Source organism: Tachypleus tridentatus, chromosome 12 (genome assembly GCF_004210375.1).
Source record: "Tachypleus tridentatus isolate NWPU-2018 chromosome 12, ASM421037v1, whole genome shotgun sequence".
Classification (NCBI taxonomy): domain Eukaryota; kingdom Metazoa; phylum Arthropoda; class Merostomata; order Xiphosura; family Limulidae; genus Tachypleus; species Tachypleus tridentatus.
The window spans coordinates 53914450-53940255 of NC_134836.1; the positions used below are offsets into that span (position 1 = coordinate 53914450).

At 32.0% G+C, this 25806-nt stretch overlaps 1 protein-coding gene across 3 annotated transcripts in view; it reads right to left on the reverse strand.

Moving 5' to 3' along the window:
• Positions 1 to 486: 486 nt before the first annotated feature.
• Positions 487 to 25806, reverse strand: part of LOC143233352 (uncharacterized) — a 110156-nt gene continuing 84836 nt past the window's right edge. For all 3 annotated transcript variants that reach the window (XM_076469519.1, XM_076469520.1, XM_076469521.1), the window contains 6 exons: positions 20078 to 20265; positions 19604 to 19749; positions 14011 to 14203; positions 10645 to 10822; positions 8052 to 8190; positions 487 to 5933 (listed from right to left, as the gene is read on the reverse strand). In XM_076469519.1, coding sequence (XP_076325634.1) covers positions 1957 to 5933; positions 8052 to 8190; positions 10645 to 10822; positions 14011 to 14203; positions 19604 to 19749; positions 20078 to 20265 — 4821 coding nt within the window. In that variant the 3' untranslated portion in view covers positions 487 to 1956. The remainder of the gene's footprint in view (positions 5934 to 8051; positions 8191 to 10644; positions 10823 to 14010; positions 14204 to 19603; positions 19750 to 20077; positions 20266 to 25806) is intronic.

The window sequence follows — 25806 nt, forward strand, 5'->3', positions numbered from 1 at the left end:
TAATTCCCAGAGTGAGTTACATTTTATACATGGATATTTTACAACACTGTTAGATCTAAGTTAGAGGAAATTATGGCTAGACTACTAGTCTAACAATAATTAGTTTATCAAACACTAAAGATAAAACATGTTGCAATGTCATTCAGCAAAATGTTATGTTTCGATATTCTTATTTCATACCATATTTGGCCATAAAGTTGCCACAGAAGTCTGAATTTTTACATTTCAAATAAAATTCTGAATTTACAACATATTTTACTACAAAAACCTTGTAAATGCACTACACTGCAAGAAAAAAAGAACCATCGTTACATTACTATGCATTCATAATAAGTATCAACTTTCTATGTTTGGAATGGGAGAACAAAGAAATATGTTGAACATATTTGCTCTCACATTCATGTTTTGTAATTAAACTATTTTGACCTCTACAATAAAAAGAAAATACATGATACGTTTGTCTAACAGATATACAACCACAGAATGTAGGTGCTTGAAATATTTAATATGTACAATCACATAAATAATACACAATGTTGAATTTTCAAAAAGTTGTTCAGTAAGCAGTCAATCAAGTTTGTAATATGACATCAAACAAAAGCTTCATACTCTATCATATGGAACTTCAAAAATATTCACATTATTAACAGGAAATAATTCCAGTATCACATCCATGTAAATAAAGAACACACAGGATTTGAACTTAAGGAAGGCAAAATTACATCTACATGCACACTTACAGAAAGGACAGTTATGGGGAAAAACAAACAAAAACGTTTTAGATGTGAAAAAGCTTATGTTACAATGAAAGTGGCAAAACAAACTAATACCAAGAAATTTAAAACAATTGTGACATGTTATTACTCCATTGTAAGGTTTGCTAAAAATATACACTAACTTCAAAATATACACAAGGTACAGAAAGAAAATAAATACATATACAACATTTCACTGTTATCATTTTATAGCATTGGCCTTGTAATTTGCATAAGAAATTTTGAGCTGACTAATATTAGTAATACTATGTCTGAATTGTCAGTGTTTTTCATAGCAGTGACTAAGTGATCTCATATAACTGGAACAAACCTAAACTTTAAACTGGAAGGTTATTCTTCAAATTCAAAATCTCAACTTCTCAATAAAAAACACAGAAATTATTATTACTTTAAATTTTTTCTTCATCACATTTGTATATTAGGAATAACAGTTTCTCACCTCCAAGTGAGATATGAAATAAAAATTTAGGTTATGAAATGATATATGAAGTGACATCTTATGCAGTAAATGGGTTGCTGTAGTAACCAGTATATTTACACTTTCATGTAAAATAATACCACTGGGATTAAATTAACATGTCACAGTTCCTTTAAACAATATCCAGTGATAACTTAGAAACTCCAATGTTTTCACTTATAGAAACTAATCCTTCATGTTTTCTTTTTTGATCTTTAAGGCTTATGATTTTGTAATACCTGTACAGTCCATCTCCTTTTTGTATAATAACTGTTGTGAATATTTGCCTCAAAAGATTCTTTCTACTTATTAGAAACTTAAAAGAATAACAGTACAAAGTTCAATATAAAAAAAAGAAAGAAAAGGATATTCAGTTGGAACAATGGAATGATATATGAACCACAACACTATTTGTTTCACTGAAAAACATATGGAATGCTGTTACCTATTTTTGCACAAATGTTTTACAGAGAAATCCTGGTAAAAACCTGTATTATGGAAGACTGAATCTTTCTTTACTTGACTGGATATTTTCACACTGTAGTAAACACGTTATCCATTGGTCCTTGTTCTCACCTAGTGAGTCATAAAGACACATTAAATCACTTTTCCGACCTACATGCTCTGCATGTGGATGCGTTTGTCTAACAAAATGTTTCTGTACAGATAATTAAAGAAAAAAATAGGTTCTGTTGATCAACAACAAAGCACCTAACAATGCCACTAACTTTTTGAAGAATGATTGTTTGATGATTGAGCTAATGACTTCTGAGGTGAAGTGGCTGAGTGTTCAAACATGGCAGCTCGATCTCGAATGCATTTTGGAGCTGACAGAGCTTTTTGATAAGAAGTGTTGCCTTCTTCACACATGTCCACACTAGCTACTCTACATGTAGTTTCTTCTGATAAAGCTACATTTGGCACATTTTCTGAGCCTTCTTCATCTAAAATCACATTTTTTTTAACAAGGCTTGTTCTTGGAGCAGGGATAGGTTTCATTTTCGGGGGTAGACTTTCTGGTGTTTTTTTCACTGGTGACTTGAGAAGTTGTCTCTCCATGATGGGAGGCTTTTGTCCCCTTTTCCAAGGTGACCCACCAAGTTTATTTGTACTGTTTAAGCCTTCTGAGAAAGACTTGGGCCCACAGTGATTAGAACTATGTGACAATGGTACATAACCCATTTTCTCTGAAATATGTTTCTGCCATCTTTGTGCACGTTCTCTAACCCACACTTCTCCTCTTTCCTCATCCATCTGATCTTCGAAAACTGAAGATACAGGAGGCATCTCATTTTTTGTATGCATAGACTCAGAAGCACCCCCTTGATTATCTATGGTAGATGATAGTGAAGTGGCTTGTCCTAAACTAGTTTGGCATCCAGATTCTGGCTCTGAGTTCATTCTTCTCAGCTTATTGTTAGTATCTGATTTCCACCTTTCTTTATCCCAACTTCTGTGGTCTTCTTTTAAATAACAAACTTGTTCCTTCTGATTTCTAATAATGGAATTTACTGGTAGAAATGGAGTTACTTCTCTAATTGGAGAGCTTAAAGGAGAAAATGAATGCCACTTCACTGGACTAATATTTGTTTTTCTATTTTGAGAGACTAAATGAGTAGGGCTTTCCAAATCCCCTTTCTTTCCCAATGGCAATGAAAGTTCTTGGGTTTCTGAATCTTTATCTTCCTTATCTTGAATACTGCTATTTAAGAAGGCTTTTGAATTACCTTGTTTTTTTGACATGTGGTCTTGGTGCAATACATTTTCAAAATTCAAGGTTTGTGGTTTCACATAGTCTAAGGACTTTTTTGCATAGTTCATAGTAGTTACAGACATTTCCTCTGGGCCCCATGAAAGAGCTTTTTGAACTTCAAGTTTTCCAGCATTGGGAGTAGATGTGTGAATCTGTAGAAGGTCTTGTGGATGAATATCATGTTCTAAGACAGGATCTGACAAGGGATCATATTTGATTGAAGCTGTACCTGTGGACTGTTCAGACTGTGGCTTGAATACTTTGATTTGGGAAAAAAGATGAGTCGATGAAAGCTTGTTCTTCTTTAAACTTTCATTTAAATAATTTCTTGCCATTTCTTGAAAATTAGTTTCACTAACAGAGTTATTTTCTTTCTGAGAAGGAGTTTCAAATTTAGAGAGTAAGGTTCTTACAGAGTCTTTTTTATCCATGGGAATGAACTTTGGATGCAGATTGGTCATAGCAGGCTCTGAGAGACGTTTGCGCTCTGTTAACATGGAACTGCGATTTGCTCCATGAAATGTTACATGTGAATCCACATTCCATTTTTTGTCAATTTCATGATCCTCAGAAAATTTCTCCAACTGTCTTCCTGGATACTTACGAAGTTCTACGCCATCTAGCATTTTCTTCTCATCTTTGGTATGTTCCTTGGAAGAATCAGTTTTTTGTACTTGTTTGGGTGTTGATGAGAACTTGGAGTCACAAGGAGGATATTTTTTATTATTCTTTGCTTGTACTTGTTCCATTTTTACCTTTATCTGATAATCTTTCTTTATTGATTTCTCAATTTCTGACTCAAACTTACACCTGGATTCTTCTAGTGGGGGAGACTGTTCATAAATGCTACACTTCTCTATGGCAGAATCAGACCAGTCAGGTTGGCTGTCAGAAGTTTCAAATTTTTGATTAGAGGTTATATTAGGGATTTGAGCACTTGAATCAGTTTCATTCATCTCCATTTCAAATGAAACCACATTTTCAAAATCTGATGCATCCTGATGATGAGACTTAACCTGTTCCTTTGTGATCATGTGAGAGTTGACTTGTAAGCTGTTATCACAAACTTCTTCTACACAAAAGTTTTGTTTCATAAGAGCTTCTTGTGGCTTGGAACTTTCAAGATTATCCAAGATAAATGTTGGATGTACATCTTTGTCTATGGTTGCTGTGTGAGTATGAGTGTTCTTTCTCAGTGTATCTGAACATTTTGGTTCTTGTTCAAATGGACAGCTTTTTACATTATTCTCTTTGTTCCATTCAAGTGAGCAATATGAAGGAAAAATAGGAGGAGGCACATGAACTGTACTGACATTGTCCTTCTCAGCTAAATCAGAAAAGTCACTACTGATTTCATGTACTTCATGATTCTTTAAGGGTGACATTTCATTCATTTGCATTCTGTTTATGGGTGTATTCAGTGTTTCTTGTTCATCTAACAGTTTGTACTTGAAAAGTTCTTCTACATCAGAGATTTCTTGGTCTCCATCTTCTAGACTTACACTGGAAGAAGAAAACACTGGTTCTTTGCTGTCTGTTTGGTTTATTTCTGGTATAAATCTTGGACACTCTCCAAGAAAGAAGTTTCTAGGAGGACTAGTTTGAGGTTGGGGATTTCTCTCAAGGTTATGTTGTTTTCCTTCACTTTTATCAGGAAGTTTCACAAGGTCTAACAATACTGAATTATTAATACTACATTCTTCTGGAAATGAAGAGGAATGACATATGTTGGATTTATCTGTAAGATTTATAGTACCTTGATGCAAATCTTGACTCGATTCGAGCTGGGATAGGCTGACAGAATTGGAGAGAGTCGTCTCAGCTGAGAAACTCTGAACCAAATTTGATGAACAGTCAAGATTCTGTTCACCTCTTGTTTGGAATTTCTGAAGCTCACCCTCTTCCCTTTTCCCAGAAGCAGTTTGTTGTGTATTGCAAGCTATATGATGACTTTCATGAATTTTTTCATCCTCATCAGAAGAACCTTCATGAGTGGCATGTACTTCAACTATAATAGTTTCTTCATTTCCATACCGTTCAACAACTGTTTTTCCCACACCATCATCAACCTCAACTGTGTCACTTACAGGAGGAGGCAGCATTGTTTCTTCACTTGTTAATAATTTGACAGGCTTTTTATCAACATTGTTTTCCACTGTACAGCTATTATTTTCTGACAGTTCTTTACCTGCCTTTTGATGTACTTCAATTCTATCATTTACCTGGAGATCATTTATGGCATTTTTGAGTTTTTCTTCTGTGGAACAAGAAGAATATTTTTTGTTCAGCATATCTAGTGACAAGGTTTGACCATACAAATCTTTTGTTTCTTCAATACTCCCTTGTACAAAATTATTGTCCATTTCTTTACCTATGCTAGGAGAATTATCTTCGTCACTAAAAGTCACAGAAGATTCTAGCTTGTTACTAAAAGAAGGGGAACTGAAAGCTTGGTGAAAATTTTGAAAGTTCAGTTTTTGCATCTTTGAACTTGATACGTCGCTGTCTGAACATCTTAATTTTTTTTTCTGGAAAGTGTCTTGAGATTCCACGAAAAATTCATCACAAAGTCCCTCAACATTTTTTTCAGTATGACGCCCATCAACTGAGAAACATTTTTCCTGACCACCCATAGTTTCAGCATCTTTTAGTTGTTTAAACATAGTATCTAGAGAGAAAGGTAGTAGTTCTGTCGATCTTCTGGTTTCTGAAGTGTTACTGTCTTTCCAAGAAAAATTTAATTTACTATCAATTTGAAGAAATACATTTTCTTCATTTTCCTCATCAATTTGTTCATTAGAAATATCTACAGATTTTTCAAAGTAAGAGTCATGTGAAAGAGAGCGAATGTGACTGCTGTGCACATTAGGTGATTTATATGGAGAGGGATGCTGACTGTTTTCATTTTTCTTAGAACTTCTGGAACTCCAGTTCATATTATCTTCTTCTGTGGAAGAAAGAATGAGTAAATGGTTATAGGTTGTAACAGCACATTTGTTATGACTTTTTTTTTTTTGCACACATCCAAATACAAGTTATTCTTTAAAACATATTCTTGGTTGATAAATAATAAAGACAAAAGCCAGTGCTTTAGGTTTTCTTTGACAAGATCAAAAAAATTTGATTGATACTTTTACTTTGGAAAATATTTCAAATAAGAAAAAATACTCAAACTTGGTATGCAATATTAAAGAAAACTTAAAGCACAGTTTTTCTTTTTATTATTTATCAACCTAGAAAAACTATCTATACAGTTTTATGGATCTAGTCAGAAATAATAAAAAAAAATCATAAGCATAAGAAAATATTCTAATTGTTGCACACATTACACAGTTCCACAGAAAATTTGAATTCAAGTGTCACAGATTAAAATGTATATTCTTTTGATATAAAAATGTCACATACAAATTATTCTAGCGTAAAGCTGTAATGCCGGCATGTTATACACTCAATTTTGAAACATTAACAGTCAACATTATATACCAAAGTGTTACAAAAACCTAGAAAATTCTATGAGTATAATAACACACACACACAAACAAATTGACATAATGTGTGTACATATTTTTATAAATAATATATATGCATTTATCTGTTTGTTTGGTAAGATTCTCACACAAATGCTACAAGTCTCATATCACTAGAAAGGTCTTTGTTCAAAAACTCAGGATTACATTTTGGCTTTTCCATTCAGAATCACCTTACTAATTTTTTTGCTTAGTCAAATTTTATAACGCAATGAGTACGGTACACATGCCACAATGTTGTTGTCATCACTTAGCAACAGATTTCAATTTAAACTTTAGTTTTTTTTATTTGCAAGTTATTTCATAGAAACACTTAACCTGCAAGCAATTGCTTAAAAAATAAAATTACACTAAACATGACTCTTATGAACTTTCCCAACATATTTAAGTCTAAAATATGCATGTACAGTTTATTCAAAACCATATGCTTACCACTGTGTGAATGCACATTTAGGTAAGTTTGCTTTCCTTACAACTTTACATTTACTTTACTTTGTAATAATTTAGTTTTGTTTCATTTCACCAACTGCTATAAGCACCTTTTACTGATTTTCTCTTTACTATTGGCTTTACTCTCAACTTTTGTGATTTTCTTTGTTTCATCTCATAAAACCATGTTATACACTGAACAGGTATAACTATTTCATACTCAGCACACTAGTATAAATACTATTACTTTACATTACATGTAATTTTGTTAATTAAAACTGTTTATATGAGTTTGTCTGATTAACTAAGGTTTTTTCAACAGACGAGAATTTATTAATCTAATATGTAACGTATGCAAGAAAGTGTAGCTTAAATAGTGTGTGAAAGTTGTAGAACAAGGAAATTTCAAGAGAAAGGCATTAAAAGTATCACAAATATTTTGAAGGTCACAGCAAGTCCACACACATGTGTGTGTGGGTGAAGTCACAGTAAGTCCATCCACACACGTGTGTGTGTGGGTGAATTAATATCAGTGTTACTAGCAAAACATATCACATTTTATCATTACACTTCAATAAAATTTGCTAATCAACTGATCATTGGGTCCGTTAATTGATTAAAAATTAAACTAATGAATTATTCTCACAAGACTTGGATATTTGGAATGATCTGATGTAGTAGTAACTAGAAACATTAATTTTGATTAATTAATTGCATTTGTGAGTTGTAACACTGAGAAACCAAACAAACTTGAATCAATTGTAAATAGTAATGAGCTATGTTTTGATTACTTGGACAGTTAGAATACTAAAAAAAAGTGTTAACTAGAAACATGCTTCATTGATTGTTTTTGTAACATTACTTGAACAAGTGACTTACACAAATTCAGACAAAAGAAAAGATATAATTAAACATTTTATTTATTCTGCAAACCACAGTCTTAAAACTTTTTTTCTTGTCTTATTGTAGCAGATTTTATTTGATCTGCTTGTATACAGAATAATAATTTGATGGATTTTAATTCTGAAACATGACAACTGAGTAATTTATAAGGTCTGTAACTTGATACATACTAATGTAGATATAATCTGAATATTGCTAAATATTACCTGCCGAGCCTGATGACTCAGACACTTGAGAGTTACGACAAGATGTACCATTACTAGGCAAAGATGAGATTAAGGACTCTGCACTCTTTACAGCACGCAGTTTTTTAGAATGTCCATCTGTTTCTATTACAGTAGTTTCCTGTAAACAGGTGAATCGTAAAATGATTTATACAACTTGGAAAATACTTTGAATGAACTAAGCCGACTAAATAACACAAATTTAAACTTATACCAGTTTTTTATCATTTCTTTTCCCTTCATATATGTATGAAAAAACACATCTGCAGAAAACAATTATTACTGACAATTTTTACTATATTACTTGTACTATGTTAAGTTACAATTTTCTGAAGGTCAGATATCCCATTATAATCTACCTCTGTATTAGATAGGAAGATAAAACAGTGCAAAACATGATCTGCATATGTCCCTTTGTTGTTGTTTTTTAAAACAAAATCAACATGCATTTCATACAACATGTCATATGCAATTATGCCTGTAAGCAAGAATATAAGTGTTATTACACACATTACCTGATACTGAGAAAGTGAATAAAATTTAGGGCTATAAATATAGATTTTGGATACATTAAATGCACACTAAACACTTTATGAAAGTTTTGATACTGTATCATAATGTATCACAAATATTTTAACTTCTGTGAGAACACAACCAGTAACAAGTTTCAGTAACATACAACTCCTATCTTATATTCAAATTTTAAACAGCAAGCATGTGTTTTAATACCTTCTCTTTAAAACATATGTGAAATTATAAAATACACTACAGTTAAAAAAACACAGCATAAGTGTGTGTATGATTTGGTTTGTTTTGAATTTCATGCAAAGCTATACACACAAGGGCTATCTGTGCTAGCCATCCCTAATTTAGCACTGTAAGACTAGAGGGAAAGGCAGCTAATCACCATCACCCACTGCCAACTCTTGGGCTACTCTTTTACCAATGAATAGTGGGACTGACCGTCACATTATAATGCCTCTGTGACTAAAAGGGCAAGCATGTTTGGTGTGACAGTGATTCGAACCAGCAATCCTCACATAATGAGTCGAGTGCCTTAACCACCTGACCATGCCAGGCCTGTGTGTTAACTTTTAAATAAGACCAGACATTTGTTGCACCAAATACATCAAAGTATAATAATACAATAATTTTTTATATATTTCTTAAAAAGTATCCAATGCTGGAAAACATACCAAGCACAAACAAACATTTTATTTTGTAGATGTAAACACCTACATATACACTTTATAAGAGGATAAATGCTTGATAAAATTCGATATTTAATTTCATTTCTGGCCAATTTTCTAAGAACTGCAAAACTGGTTTAAAGTTGAAGTACCATAGGATTCTTAATGATCAAATAGACAGGGCAGCTATGGCCTCAGGACCTCAGACCGCTTAGAAAGCTTTCAAACTGAAGAATACATTAGATAAGTAAATGGATAATACCTACATTATCTTACTTAAGAAAAACATGGTTTCATTTTTGGAGTACCTATATAAACAATACTTTTGTATTAAGTTTACAGATGACAAAGAAAATGACACAAATTTGTCTTTTTTTAGATCTAGATATGAATATTTTGGGAGATTATACAGAAACAGATTATAAACCAATGTCTGTAGGATTGTAGTTATGTTGACAGTTTTATGTCTTTTAAAGCAAAGAAACATCTGATATTTCATGCAGCTTATTGTATTACTGGTAATTATTGTTATTTTCATAAACAGATAAGATAGCAAAATGGTTTTCATCTTATGTTACTTGATGTTCAAAATACGTTTTTTAAAGTAAAGTGAATTTTTGTATATCAAAACTGTCACTGTATGAGTAAAGATAATTATTTGCTAAGAAATTAAAAATATCTTAAGTCAAACTATCCACATCACCTTGGTGTGTATTATTTTACAAACAGTACTGAAAAATTTAGAACCACTTTCATTAATAAAATTTAACATTATATATGCAAAAACGGCTCGTTTGGGTTGAGAAAATATTTACATAGAAGAGCGAAAAATGTTTCGACCTTCTTCGGTCATCGTCAGGTTCACCTGAACCTGACTAACCTGTTCACCTGTTCGCTCCTCTACGTAAAATATCTTCTCAACCCAAATGAGCCGTTTTTGCATATATATTTCTCTACAAGTGTGTTTTCTCGACATCACTGATTAAAATTTAACATTCTTATGTAGTTCATTAGTATATATGTTCTTAAAGTGAATGATGTTGGATAAACCAATAGTTAAGAGCAGCCTATAAAGGAACATCTAAAACCTAGTGCTGGTAATTCTTCAAACATCTCAATCAGGAATATGCAAAAGGTCAGAAGTTTACATATAGCTCAAGCTACAAATAAGATGTACAAATAAAAGTAACTCTGGAAATTGAGAAATTAAATATAGACTTACTTTCAAGACACTAAACTACCCAGTTCATAAAATAATGATTAGCAGAATGAAGCTGAATAAAACCATGCACAAAAATTAGTAACTAGCCATAAAAGTACATTACTTGTTCATGTGCATTACTGTTTAATCTGGTTTAGATAATACTGCATGCTTAAAAACATACTTGTAGGGGTAACACTGTTGTTGTGTACTTCAGAGAACCTGTGCTTGCTTTTCTGGGGTTTGAAATTGGCCTTTGACTACCCCGATCTTTTTCACGTGTACTCCCTGAGTGCCAGCCTCGAGAAAAGAAAGATTTCCATCCAGATGGAGATTTCTTTCCTTTACCACTGCACCTTTTGCTGAAAGAATCATTAAGTGAGGCTCACAGAAATTAATTTAATGGATCTGATAACAATAATGTAATAAAAGTATCTCTTTGATAAGTCTTATGTCAAACAACTTCTGTGATAAATTAGGAAAACAGAACAGTGTAATAGATAAATTAATCTCAATTCTGTACGTATTAAATGAGAGATATGCACCAGAACACTTTTATCAACATCATCAAAGTAGAGTTATGTATTTCACATACTGAATAAAGTTACTAACTTTTTAATGTTCTACAAATAACCAAATTAGAAAAAATAACATTGTGCAGCAAAGACTGTTTTCTGCTATTATTAACTGAAATAAAAAACAAATCATAAGTAATGTTACTATGAATAAATGAAAGGCATACGTTTCTATAAAAGTCAAATTTACTTATTTTTTAAGGTTTTAATACATATTCAGTACCTAACTGATTTAGTTATTTTACAGAACATGAGTTCAGCAGTCAGACAGTTGCAATTTCATATCTTTCACACAAAAAGTTTCAAATAACCCAACTGTAGCATTCAGGTATATGATTTATAAATAAATAACTAAAACCCAGAAGGTCAAATAAATATTAGATTTTTCACTGTAGAATATTTGAGGGTTTTGGTCAATATTATAAGAATTACTAAACAAGCTCATTTATCAATAACATGTGTCTTGCTTGTGTGTATAAAGCTGTTTAATACTGATATTTTCAAAAGAATATGATCCTAGGTTATAGAAACCTTATTACACTTAAAGTAAACTGAAATAATTTCAGAATAGCAAGTACTACAATTTCTAAGAAATCAATGTAATTTTCATCAGCCTTCATAATAAATGTCTGCTTGATGAGAACTGAATAATCACATAAGGCACCATTTATTAATACTAGTTTACTTGTGTTTGAAGAGTGACATTATTCATGTGTCTTTATAATTGTGTCTTAGGAACATTACACATTGGAATCCTGGAAACTTCAATATTTGTAGTTACCCTATGTGGTTCAGTGCTATACTCAATGCCATATGAAGGCTGGACAAGAAATGTTGCATCTGCCATTTTTAGTCCTGTTGGATTATGAAAAATTAACATTATTTTGTGGACATTGTTGTTAGGAATATAACTGTAGTAGACAAAACAATATATTATACAGTGACTGTGTACTCCTATCCATGGTTAAACAGCATTTCTCGGGACAAGAAGTTTATATTAAATTGGCTTGCATATTACTTGTATCAATGATAATATGCTGAACGCATACCAGATTATAACTGTTATTGATATAACAATAAAAAAAATTAAAGACTTCACTCAGCACTTATGAAATTTTCCCACCAGTTAGACATTAAGTTATTTCAATGACATTGATAAAATTTTGATGTCAGTGGACGTACCAAGAAGAGGTACTGCTCTCACAAACAAATTTCCAGAAAAGGGGTTTGTATATATTGTAAATTTTATAAATATAAGAAATTGTAATGTACATTTATCAATCAGTTCTCAAAAAACCTATTTAGTAAGTGTAGCTGTAGGTATCATCTGTCCTCTACCCACCACAGGTATCGAAACCTGGTTTCTAGAAGTACAGGTCTCCAGATATATTGCTGCACCACTGAGGGGTTGATTTATCTTTACTTCAAAACGTTGCTAACTTTTGATAATAGATGCTTACTATATTGCTGAATGTGGCTGATAATAATATCTATGATAAATATATTTTTACACCAATTAATTTTGGATGTGCAAGAGATGATGGTTGATGCATGTAACAACGATCCAACTGACAGCTATGAGCTGAGCTACAGCTTACTGAAACTGTAGTTGTAATGTGTAGATTAAGATTCATTTGACAATACAGCATCGTTAAAACCTTTAACTGTTTTCTATCACTTGAAAGTGAATATTTTTATCTTTGCTCATTTCTAATATATTAATTTGATTTTTCAATATTTAGTACACTGCAAAACCTGAATGAACTCCAGGAAAATACTCAGCTTTCATATCAGCATATTGCAAATCCAAATTATCTGTAAGCACCGTCTTGCATCACTAATGAAATTATTTATTTTTGAGTGTGATGAGATACTTAAGTTGTGGAAATGGCACTGACATTAAAAAGCCTGACCTGCTACTGTAATCTTATATCTTTCTTACATACACCTGAGAGCCAAAATCTAGTTTCACTTGGTAACTGTATTATGATTGTGTTTTCTTCATCAACTGAAGAAATCTCTGATCACTAACAACTGAATATGGTTGGTTATCTAATGCAACCATTGTTTTTAATTACACAGTGTAACTTTTTAGAACAATGATCATTAATGTCTCATTGTTTCCTTCTATATTAATACTTCTGTATGGTTTCTATAGTAACATTCCTGTATGGTTTACTGTTTGGTAAACACCCTGGAGCTTAATGCTACATATCTTCCTATACCAGGCACAGTTTAAAATTTGTTAAAATTCTTGAAACCTTAGCATCCTTATTTTTCAGGTTATTCTTCACAGGTATAAAAAGAGCTCCTTTACCACCATGTAAAAATTAATGTGCAACACAAACTTGCATTTTTACAAGAGGCTCTTTTGCATTTTAAACAAACAATATAATTCGTGAACACTGAGAGATTCTCACTGACCTAGTCTTCAAGCCAGTGATAACAATCATCAACCATCATTAACATGGAAGTCTCAGAGACCAGTTCATGTGCTTTAATGATATGTTTCTGTATAAAAAGACATGATTTTTATTTGTTACAATGCATTTGTATTATGGACCATACTATAGATTAAGAATTAAAGTAACAATGGGCATGTCTAGACAAGACTAGTATCCATAAAATTATTTCTCTGTGAAGAATATTATTTACACTTTTAGCCATTCAACACATTCATCTACAATGAGTACATATCTGAAATGATTAGATATTCCTTTGTCAAAGTATTGTTATTGTATCCAACTCAGTCTATTTTCTTTACCTAATTTCTAAATTTTGTAATTACTCTATTTCTTGTAGTAACCACTGTGAAACTGAGGAAACTGTTTGGTAAAATGAATATTTCAACTATTTGACAGTCAGATATTTGGTATCCAGTTAAAACACTATCTAGTACATCTTTAAATTATTAGTTCTACATTTTCCTATTCTAAACAAAGACAACTTAGTGCACTGCACAAATTCTGTTATACCTTGATGTTGGAAACTCTAAAATAGTGTGGTATTTAGCAGGGAGGTTATCAGGTCCACCACCAACATCAATATATTTTTGCTGAAAGATAGGTAGATTGGAAGAAAGGGCTTTCACTCTTGCTTCTTCCAAGGATAAAAGTTTTGTAGGAGTTGAAATTGCAAGGGATTTTGGTCGTTGTTTCCTTGGAGAATCTACAAATGAGGATAAAAAAGTTAATAAAGACATCACAAAAATCAGATTTTATTCTCTTTGAGATTAAACATGTAATATATAATACTAACAAAAACACTGTACAAATCAAGTGGGATGGTTTCACAAGAAATTTTAAAATATTATAACAAGACTGCACAAATTTTAAATTTGATATTGAATAGACCACACTATTTACATAATGTAAGAGTTTATTTTTAGTTATCCAGACATCTCATTACATATCTGTCTAACCATCTATCTATCTAATCTATATATACACACACACACACAAACAATGAGAAATCAAGCTGCTTTAAGAAAACATGCATTATAAAATCCAAAGTTTTTCAAAAATAAAACTTCATTTTATGATGTTATTACATTCTACCTGCAGACCTACCTATGTGATTTTTAGTCATCATTGTAACTTTTAAAATATCTGTGTTTTACTTCAAAAGTCATATTGTCTATAATTACAACAGCAAAGAGCAGAAAGGATAAAAAATGGTACAGATTCATGCTACCAGAATTGATACACAGCTTTGAGTGGTGCTTAACCTGTTCAGCATGGCCTCAGTCTCTGGGACCAACCTCATAACCATTTTGTGTTTGTTATAGTTTTTATACCATTACTTTTAAATTAGTAAGTATATGTTCACAAAATTTGGCAGATCATCAGTAAATATTACAAGGCTTTCAAAAAAGTTTGGACTACATAGTTTAAATCTCATAACATACATTTATTATTTTTATTATACTGACATTCCAGTCATGTCTGGTTAACAATACAGGTGTTGAAGTGACATGGCACATGTACACTGATGTTACTATATCCAGTAATATAAAACTGACCTTTAGTTTTTAGAAAGTAAACTGTCCTGGCTGTGTTTTACTGGACCAGTATTTTGTAATATACAATCACATTTCAGTTATTATACATTTTTATATGAATACAGATTATTACTGTTCATTAACAAGTTCTTAAACTTACTTCTTGAAACATACAACAGTAAATAAATAAATAGAGCAAACAATTATCTCTTCTAGTTGTGACCTTTGTGCTTGGTTGTTGCTTGTCATAGCTTGCTAAAGCTTAAGAAATTTTGCACACAGAGGATGTGAAAGAAATTTTTTTGTAGGTTGTATACACACATTTAAACAAAAAAAAGTCAAATTATTTCATTAATACCATAGAATTTCACTGAAATTTATCAGAAAATTATGAAATTTTGAACAGGTAAAACCAACTAACCAACGTGAAGGTTTGTCTTGAATAAAGATGAGTGAGGCCATGTTTAATTCACTAAATATGGTGATAGCTCAGCAAATGGAAAAGATAAAAGATTTATGTTTTATATTCTAGCTGGTGAATATTGGTAATTTGAGTTCCTAATTTCTACAAAATTACAGACTTTGAAACATCTAATTTAAACCATTAAATATACCATCTAACACACAAAAATTGATGTTTAGGTGTTTTTTATATTTACTTTTAAATAAAGAAATTAACTAGTATATAATATTAAAATTTGAATTATGACCTACATTTATACCAAACATAATGAGATAAATTCATAAAATAACAGGTGAATAAAACTTTTAATATGAGTCAAGAAACATGATGATTTTTTTTTTTTTTAATTTTGTGCAAAGCTACACAAGGACTATCTGCACTAGCCATCCCTAATTTAGTAATGTAAGACTAGAGGGAAGGCAGCTAGTCAGCACCACCCACTGCTAACTCTTTCACCAATGAATACTGGGATTGACCATCACATTATAATGTCCCCATGGCCGAAACAGTGAGCATGTTTGGTGTGATGGGAATTTTAACCATGACCTTGAGATTGCAAGCCATACTGGACCATGTGATGACATGGTCTTTCACCTGTGGTCCATCTGGAAACGGTTAAATAAAAGTAACTTTACAGCAGTGGTTGTGTGTAATGAACTTACGAATAAAAAAACACCATCATTCTATTTAGGTTCACTTTTCGGATGAAAGGGAATTACAAGAAAGGTTTAACATACAATTCTTCACACATGTACACACACAAAGGATATTTCTAAATTATGTGGTATTTCAACCTGATTTATTCACAATTTATATTCACATCATCCTCCACTTCAACAGTTTTCAACAATAATTTTGAGCTGTACTAAATATGCAGTTGAAAACAAAATTTTCCATAGAGAACTATCCCAGAAAGAAGAAACAGAACTTTTTGAAGATAACAGTGAACAAACACGATAAATTCATGCTGAAAGGAAAAAATATTATTGATGCTTAGATTGCCAGTACGTAGGAGAAGGAAGACTCACCAACAGATCATGAACTATTGAAGCAAGTGCTACAGTTGTTTTTCATTGCTTTTCATATTTAATTCTCATGGCCACTGTCACAAAAACAGATTTAAATAAAAAAACCACATCTTGCTTTTGACGAGAGACCATAGTTTGGAGAAGAAATGAGTAAGCTGTTTTTACCAAGTGATTTAACCACAGACATGGGACCTTGTTGCCCCAAATGATGAAATAAAAAAAATACAACGTGAATATAAATTTCAAATAACTTAATTTGCATGTAACGAACCATATCTTAGAGATTTCATACTCTATTGGTCTCACTTCCCAATCAAGATTATTTTCAATTATATTATACACCATTAGGTGGGGCATGTGGATGGCTTTTGGAATTGACTTTTATGATGTGAATTGACATCTGTTACAAGATGCAGAAAACCTTTGCTTGCCACATTTTGGATAGGAGTACACTACTCTTTCTGTACATTTCTAATACTCCAAGTTGATCCATATTCCTAATACCCCAAGTTTATCCAAATTCCGTTGTTTACCAATGCATTAAAGGATATTCTGGTCTTGAAAACTCTAAATACCCATTATGAACACATTTATATGAACTGAGTGTATGAAAATTGCATAACACTAACAATGAAGTGCCAAACAATGTCAAAAGGTAATTATGATGCATTCTCTTTCACCAAAATTTTATCAGTTGTGGATGTCATGTGACCTGCTGATTTGTTTATTCAAAATTCTTTAAATACAATGCACTCAACCCTGTAGTCACAATGAGAAAGAAGCTAGTACCATGGGAAGAAAGCATTTTTACAACAGCCAACCCTATATTCAACACATCTAATGAAGTCCTTATCAAAAAACTAAGTAAACTAACACTTATAACCTGCTGATTATTATAACTAATCAAAACTAGTTCAGGGTAAACAAACAATTTCAGGAAGTGCATCTCCTCCTCATCATGAGGAAGATGAAGATGTTACGGAGGGTTTCATTCCAAAGATCTATCTATCTTTAAAAGTTGGCTTCACTCACTCAAGTTTTGAAAAGTTTTATTAGTCTTCTCTAAACCTGAACTGTCTAGTGGTAAGAAATTGAAGAGAATGTATTTAATGAAGGTTTCACTTGATATGAGTTCTACATGTGAAACTGAACTGCAACTAATAAACAATGAAGTACACATTCTCTTCTGAAAGTTTAAAGCAACTAGAATGACCCAATTTCTGTGAGAATCCTCTAAACACTCAAATAACAGTTTACTTGGGATTTTTACATTTTCCATGGTGGAAATAATTAAGACCAAGCTTAAATTCTTTACATAGAGAAATATTTTTGCTAATTTCTGTGATTCTGCGAATGGCTTAATAATAAAAAGGTTTTCTAATACAAATTGCAAGAAACCATGCAGTTAATCTAAATGTATCTCAGACCACCTGGTATGGGCATTAACACTTTTATTGATAAGGACAGAACAATGGTTTGACCCTCCTAGGTCATCTTGAGGTTAAGAAAGAGTGTGTTTGCAAGTGACCGTTGCCAGACACATCTTAGGGACAAGAATATAAACAGGCACAGGATTGTAGGGGGCATTGCAGTTGGATGTTAGGTTATCAATTAGTATAGGTATAAAGGTGTTCCTTTATATTGGTTTAATTTTGGTTTTTGTTGCTGTGTAAGTAGGGCTTCTTTGATTTTTGTGTTTGTTTATATTTGTTTCTCTACTTAATATTTAGGGGTTTTCTATGGTTATGTTGTGTTTATTTGATTTGCAGTGTTCAAAAACGTGTGAAGGTATTTTTTTGTGTTCCTTGAATGTAGCTTCCATTTTTCTATTTTTTATCTCCAATACAGAAGTTGTGGCAGTTGTTGCATTGTATTTTATAAATTATGTTGGTGTTGTGTTTGTTAGTGTAGTTTTTACATAGGATGGACTTCAGTTTTGTACCTGGTTTTTGAATAAAGTTGGTGTTTATTGGAATGTTTTGATTTGTTATAAGTTTTTCCAAATGTTGGTATTTTTTCACTGATGTCAGGAACATATGGTATGGAGCAATGTAATGGTTTGTAGTTTGTTGTATCTTGGGATTCATTGTTGTTTGTTTGTTGTTGTTGATGAAGTATTGTTTTAATTTGTTTATTTCATCGTTAATATTTCTGGGTTAGCATAGTTTTGTGGCTGTGCTTATTTGGTTTCTTAATATGGTGAGTTTTTGTTTTATCAGTCTAAATGGCTGATTAAGATATTAAACCATAAAGTTAACTACAAATAATGGTAAGAATTATGATGCCTACTCAAAGACTACTGGTTTGAAAATATAATATGCTAAAACACTATAAATTTAAAATAGCTATAAAGTACACAGAAAAATTACAGCTTCTATAATGCAGTTTGAAACAATTTCATAAATCTTCATAAAATAAACTGCAGTAAAACTGTTTGTAATGTCAGCTTGCAAGGGTGTTGTATTTTCAGGTAAAACAGTTTTCCAGACATGTATCAGAAAAACCCACAAATATTAGCAGATCTGATCAACAAATATGGAGGTGCATTCTGTTGTTAATAACTAGACTGAGTTTAAGAGTGAATGATAAACAGATTGTTCAAGATTGAAGGATTACTTCTACTGGATCAGTAAATAACTCATAAGCTTTCCCTTGTTCAAGATAGACCTCTGTCCAATTAATTCCAATAACAACTAAACAAAACTGAACTTAGATGGCATGCTTCAATTGAACAAATAAACTTAAGATGTTTTTATTGTCCAGTTTAAAGCATCAACACATCCCTTGCAAAATTGGTTAGCTGTATCATTTACGACAATATCAAAAAAGGATATTGCAGTGGTAATCCTTTCATCCCAGATATTATATATCACTGTTATATCCTCTCTGGTAGAACAGATATTACCTAATATAGGTTAAAAAAGAAACAAAGCAACTAGAACCAAACAATCTCAATGACTTTCTGAACCATGTCTTGCTGTCATTACACAAAGAAAACTAAATAAATAAAGAAAATTTTAATAATACTACTTAGTTTCTAAAACAGAACTTTCACAGGAGTTTAATTAAATAACTACCTTGCTCAAAAGTTGGACTGTGGAATACAGGCAGTCTGTTGTTAAAGATAAGATCAACATAGCGAATTAGGTACTCTGTGAGAACTGCTTGAACTCCAACAACGTGTAGTGCTCCTACACCTCCTCCACCTTCTACATCTTTAGACCTAATAAAAAAATCATTATATATTCTTCAAAGTAGCAGGAATTTAAAATATCATTATTTATGTTTCTCACTCATAATGAATACACAAAGCTTTTTCTTATTGTTATTTGAACTGCTTTTTCATTTTTTATGTTTATATATAGATTTTTCTTTTTCAAAAATAGGTCCACTTCATCCCGCTGAGTATATATTTTTTTTATCCCAAAGAATTTCACCCCTGCAAGTAAATATCTGTCTCCACATGTATAAAAACTTATTAAGTACGCTCAAAACTACGATCGTGAACAACGTTCAAAACAGATAACAATTTAATGGTACCAAGTACTTGCCTCAACAAATTAGGAGCCCACACGATAGCAATGTTTTTTGGAGTCATTGAAGTCTGATTGCCACGTGAAGCAACTTTTGCTAGATGTCGTACAAGAAATTCCAAAGTTCTGTAGTGTGGGGGTGGAAGCTGCTGAACAACATCTCGGAGTCTTAGGAGTCGAACGTCTTCTTCAGCTTGGACAGCACTCTTACAAAATTGGAAGAGTAAAAACTAATCGTGAATTTTATCACTATCAAAATAAACGGTATATGCATATCATACCTGAGTAAGGAAGCACATTGTGCTAATATAACAACAGGTTGACAAATGGTTTACAAGCATAATGAAGTTATCTATTTTTGAGAGAACATACTACATGTTCTGTTGAAAATATAGTACATTCATCAAAACATAAATTACTTCATTATGCTTATAAATCACTATTCGCCAATATATTATTACAAATATCATAGTAGATGGCACACACATTACAATGTTTTAAAACTGTATACAACAGTGCCAGATTTTAAAAACTTCTGAAAACACTGGGGGGAAAATATGGTAAATTACACAAGAAACTTAGTAAAAATTCCAAATTTTTATGTTGAGGGAAATGTCCAAAATTTGATATATCAATTCCAGAGCAAACAATTAGCTAAGATAAACATTTATAAATCATATTAGTCATAATACAATATTAATCATACTACAAATTTTACATACCGCTTATGAATACTGTACAAAAATACAGGATAATTCAATATTTTATTGAGAAAAAATGATCTCAAATTTTTATTTTGCTAACAACACAACCTAACAAGTTAGGTTTAACTACACAAGTGGCACTCACTTATAATATAAAATATAAATACCATACACATTTAATTCAGATATTTTTCTAAGATAACGATATACAACATTACAATATGAAAAAAAACAGTTGATAAAAACCTTGGTGTACAATAAATGTACACCATGTTCACAAGGTAGTAAGTGTTTATAAGTACCTTAAGTTCCTTTCATACATAAATACAAGGTGGCTTTTAACAAGTACTTGACACATAACAGTATCAACAAGATGAAAAATCAAAGTTTCTTTGTTGAAACAATATACTGTTAGTAAAATATAAATCACTAGTATATTACTGTGATATGTGAGATAAAATAACTTTTTTGGTTTTTCTTATACTGGTTGAAGTTTAACCATATGTGCATGGTGAGGTACAAAGAGCACAAGCCACTTGTGGTTCAAAATTGGTACTTTATATAATACATGAACATACATGTATTTGTTAAATAGTTCATACACAGTTTTATAGTTAGCCATTTCTGCTTCTACTCTTGTGAGCTGATGGCATTCATACAAGAAATACCATATGGTCAGCAAACGTTTTTTTAAAGTGGGTCACTAATATTTTATATCAATTGTGTAATTAAGTAATGAGTCAGTGCTCAGTTGTTTACTATTACTATTATTTATTTTTATATTTTCTTACAACTTAAGTTTCTTTTTGTATAAGAACATTGATTAAAGTCAAATAATTATTACTTGAACAAACTTAATTAAATAAAACATCAATGTAAAAACAGAACATGATACTGTAGTTATGATACTGCTTTATTTACACAACACACGAACTTGAGTTTTCTGCAGCAATTTTGTTCCTTGATTAATTTATAGGGAATTTTGCTAGTGAAGATACCTGTTACATGTATAATTTGATCCAAAGGCTGAAAGAAAAACAAGGGCTATTTCCTTAACAGAAGAAAACTTGGATGGAAGAGATGTCCAACATGCAGCTATCACATTTAAATTATTTTCTTATGTCTTCTCATGACTTGTTCTTAAGTTTTTGATTTTTCTGTACATAAAGATAAACTTTTAAGGTAATGAGCTCCATCTTCATATCACCAGATATTATAGTGTTGAAATATTTTAATTCCAGAAAATTTTCATCTAGCTTAATGGTAAAGCCAACCATTGGACCATAGCCCTTAAGATTTTTAAACCTTGATCCTAACTCCATTTTAGTGGCATTAATGTAGCTATTAAGCGTGTACAAATTGGCATCATTAATTTCTTTGTGCATCTTTTGTGAAGGAAAGTATATGAATGTCCTTTCATTTATGTTATCACGAAATACAACAATTCTGAAACAAAAACTTTGCCATTTGTTGTAAAGTTGAAAGATAGCATGTTCTTTACCTTGGAGTCATAAATTAAAATCATTGAAATGTTTGTAATATCTGTTAAGAACTCTAATTTTAAAATCCAATCTCTGTCCTCAAACTGAAGGAAACTCTTGCAAATTTTATTTAAAAAATTTCTATAGCATTGATGCAAATGAAAAATCTATTCAAAACTTCCCACTGCTTAACCAGCAAACTTCAGTGTACATCAGTATATCCTTATATTCACATTCTATTTCCTAAACAAAAATTAAACTTCTTATGAATCAAGGATGAATGTCTGATAATTATGTTAGTTATATTAACTACAACATTCATTATGTCGTTTAACTGTTTCAAGGATACTTCTGCTCAAATTTTTTTCATGAATAATGCAGTTAAATGAAATTACAGGTCTTTCAACTTCTTCTAATAGTTTATCAAAGTCAAGGTTTTTTTCTAACATGGCTTATGCACAGTCTGTTGTTGTTGAAAATATTATTTCTTCAAATCTAGACCATTTCCATTTCCAAACTCGAAGAATTCTTGAACTGAGTTCAAGATGTTAAAACCTTTCATAATGCCTAACATCCGAGAGTGTGCACATAGCTCTTCATGAACAGTAGGAATATATATTGCTGCATAGCAAATAATTATTGCCAGCCTATCAATATTATTTTAATTTTTGCACAAAACATGCACACAACTGCACTTTCATTCAGTGTAAATGTTAAGTAAAAAAAGACTCATTTATAATGGAAACAAATTTTCAAATACCTGATTTTTCCTACAATAAATCATATTTTTTTAGTGGTTCACCTTAATTTTTAAGCAGTTCACAGTTTGCTGACCACTGTGATAAACCATGGTTCAAAGGTGGTACTTCACACTGTTATGTTTTTTAAGTTAATAAATGATACATCATTTAATTGATGTATTGTGTAACAGTATAGCTTTAATACATGCAATAATTCAGTGACAACAATACTTTTAGACAGTGCTTCTCAAACTCCGGGTAGCAACCCAAAAGTGGGTTGTGAAATAATTTTCGTGGGTCCTATAAATTATTTTGAATAATTCCTCTTTTGTTCCCCATTAGCTAACACAACATCAGAGGAAGATGTTTTCAACATGGTTAGTAGGTTCCTTACAAAGCATGGTCTGTCATGGAAATCTTGTGTTTCTGTGTGCACGGATGGCATGCCAGCAATGAAAAGATGACAAGGTTTATGTTGGGAAGGAAAATTGGGATGTGATGGTAACCACTTCTAATGACAAAACCTTGTCTCCAAAGATCTGGATCAGAGCAGGATAATGTTTAGTTCATTGCCACAAAATAGTGAACAGTATCAAATCTAAAGCACTGAACTGCAGATTATTTCAATGTCTGTGTGAGAAGATGAGCACACACATCTTATCTCAAAGATCTGCTGGCTTTCTTGAGGAAAGATGCTCATCTGAATCCTTGAAATGCATGAGGATGTTAAACTCTTCCTAGAAGAGAAAAGTGACAACCATGCCAAGTTTTTCCAAGACCCTGCCTCCGCTGGCATACCTATCGGATATCATTTCTTCTTTAAGATGGCTAAACATGACAATTGTGTCTGCCTTCAAGATAAAACTCCTTTTGCAGGATAGTAAAATTAAGACTGACATGGACATTGTGTTCATTTCCTGAAGGCTGTAAGACGGTCAAACCTAATAATGTACAGGACTGCTTTCATACCCATCCGAGCAAGCTGGTGATCAAGATGGATAGATATACCCCCGAAACCTTGAATACAAAAAAGATGAGTAGGCTCAGAAATCTTTTTAATGTGACTTTGGTGCCCAGTTTCCAAGAAGAGTCACAGGAGAGCCAGGTGCAGGGGGACCTGTTCACCAGTTTGTTGGTTATAAATTACTGGTCTCAGTTGGCTGTCGAGCCCATACTTAACAGATAAGCTGACGTTGCTCTCATTCCATATGTGACAATAGACTTATGTGAAGTTTGGTGGCTATTAAAACCAAATAAAAAAACACACTGATTCCTGAACATGATTTGCAGCATGCATTAACATTGAATATTAGGCCATGTTGGAGCAAGCTTATCAAAGCTCAAGAGCAATACCACGACAGCCATTAAATTTACACTACAAATGTAATTATGTCCATAATTAGAAATTTTCAAGAAGGAAGTCAAATTTTACTTCACTTGAAAGGGATTTTTAAATATTTTTCTCACTTATAAAATATATCTATGTATTATTCATTCTTATATATGTAAAAAAATGGCTGGTGTGGGTAGAGAAAGCTCTACATAAAGGAGTGAACAATTTAGATGTTGGAACACCTTTATACTTATACTAATAAATATAATCCAACATCTGAGCATGCCCTCTACATTCCTACACTCAATAACACAACTGCCTTCAAACATGTGGTCAGCTATTGGTCACTTACCTCTTTCTTTCTTTGTGAACCTGATGATGACCGAGGAAGGTCGAACGTTGTTCGTTCCTCTACATAGTGCTTTCTTTACCCATACCAGCCATTTTTTTTTACATATATAATTTTCTATACAAGTGGGTTTTCTTGTCATCACGGATTATATTCGTTCTTGTTTAAAACGTTTTTTTTAACCAATGTTTCATTGAAATAAATTGAACATTGTCTTCTGGTTGTTGTTAAGTGACATCATACTTTTAAACTTTTTTGCATTAACTTATAAAGTTGGATCGCCAAAAGGTTTTGGTAAAAGAAAGAGGCCAAGGGGGAAAAACATTTTGAGAAGCACTGCTTTAATAGCTAGATGCAAAGTTGAGGAAACTGCTCTTCAGTTGAAGCATTATTGGAAATGCCAACAGATGCTCCCTTGCAATCAATTTGTCCTTTTGAGATCAGTCACCATTATAGAAATTACATGATTGTTCACTCACTTTCTGTAGTCTACTACCAGTCTCTCTAACAAGGGAAGATTAAAGCATATAATAAGAATGTAGCATTCTTTACTTTCACTCAGAAGTTCTTATTAGTAATTAGATGTGAACTAAGATATTACATGCATTTTCATAAAAACTTAAGAAACTGTTTGTCTGTTTTGAATTTTGTGCAAAGCTACACGAGGGCTATCTGTGCTAGCCATCCCTAATTTAGCAGTGTAAAACTAGAGGGGCGGCAGCTAGTCATCACCACCCACTGCTAACCCTTGGGATATTCTTTTATCAACGAATATTGGAATTGACCATCCTATTATAATGCCCCCACAGCTGAAAGAGTGAGCATGTTTGGCGTGACGAGAATTCAATTCTGCAACCCTTGGATTACAAGTCGAGCTCCTTAACCACCTGCCATGCCAAGCACTTAAGAAACTTATATAAAAAATATTATTTATTTACCTAATGATGTTTTTTTATTACATGAAATATAAATAGCATCATCACAAAATAATCAGCATTGTACTACTGGTACAAAGATTAAGTGTAACTAACTCATTGAAATTACTTGTGAAGGCTTCCAAAATAAGTTTCAGATGTAGGTATATGCAAGTCAAAATCTTTGGTTATTTTGATTTTTATACAAGACAATCTGGTTTCTACA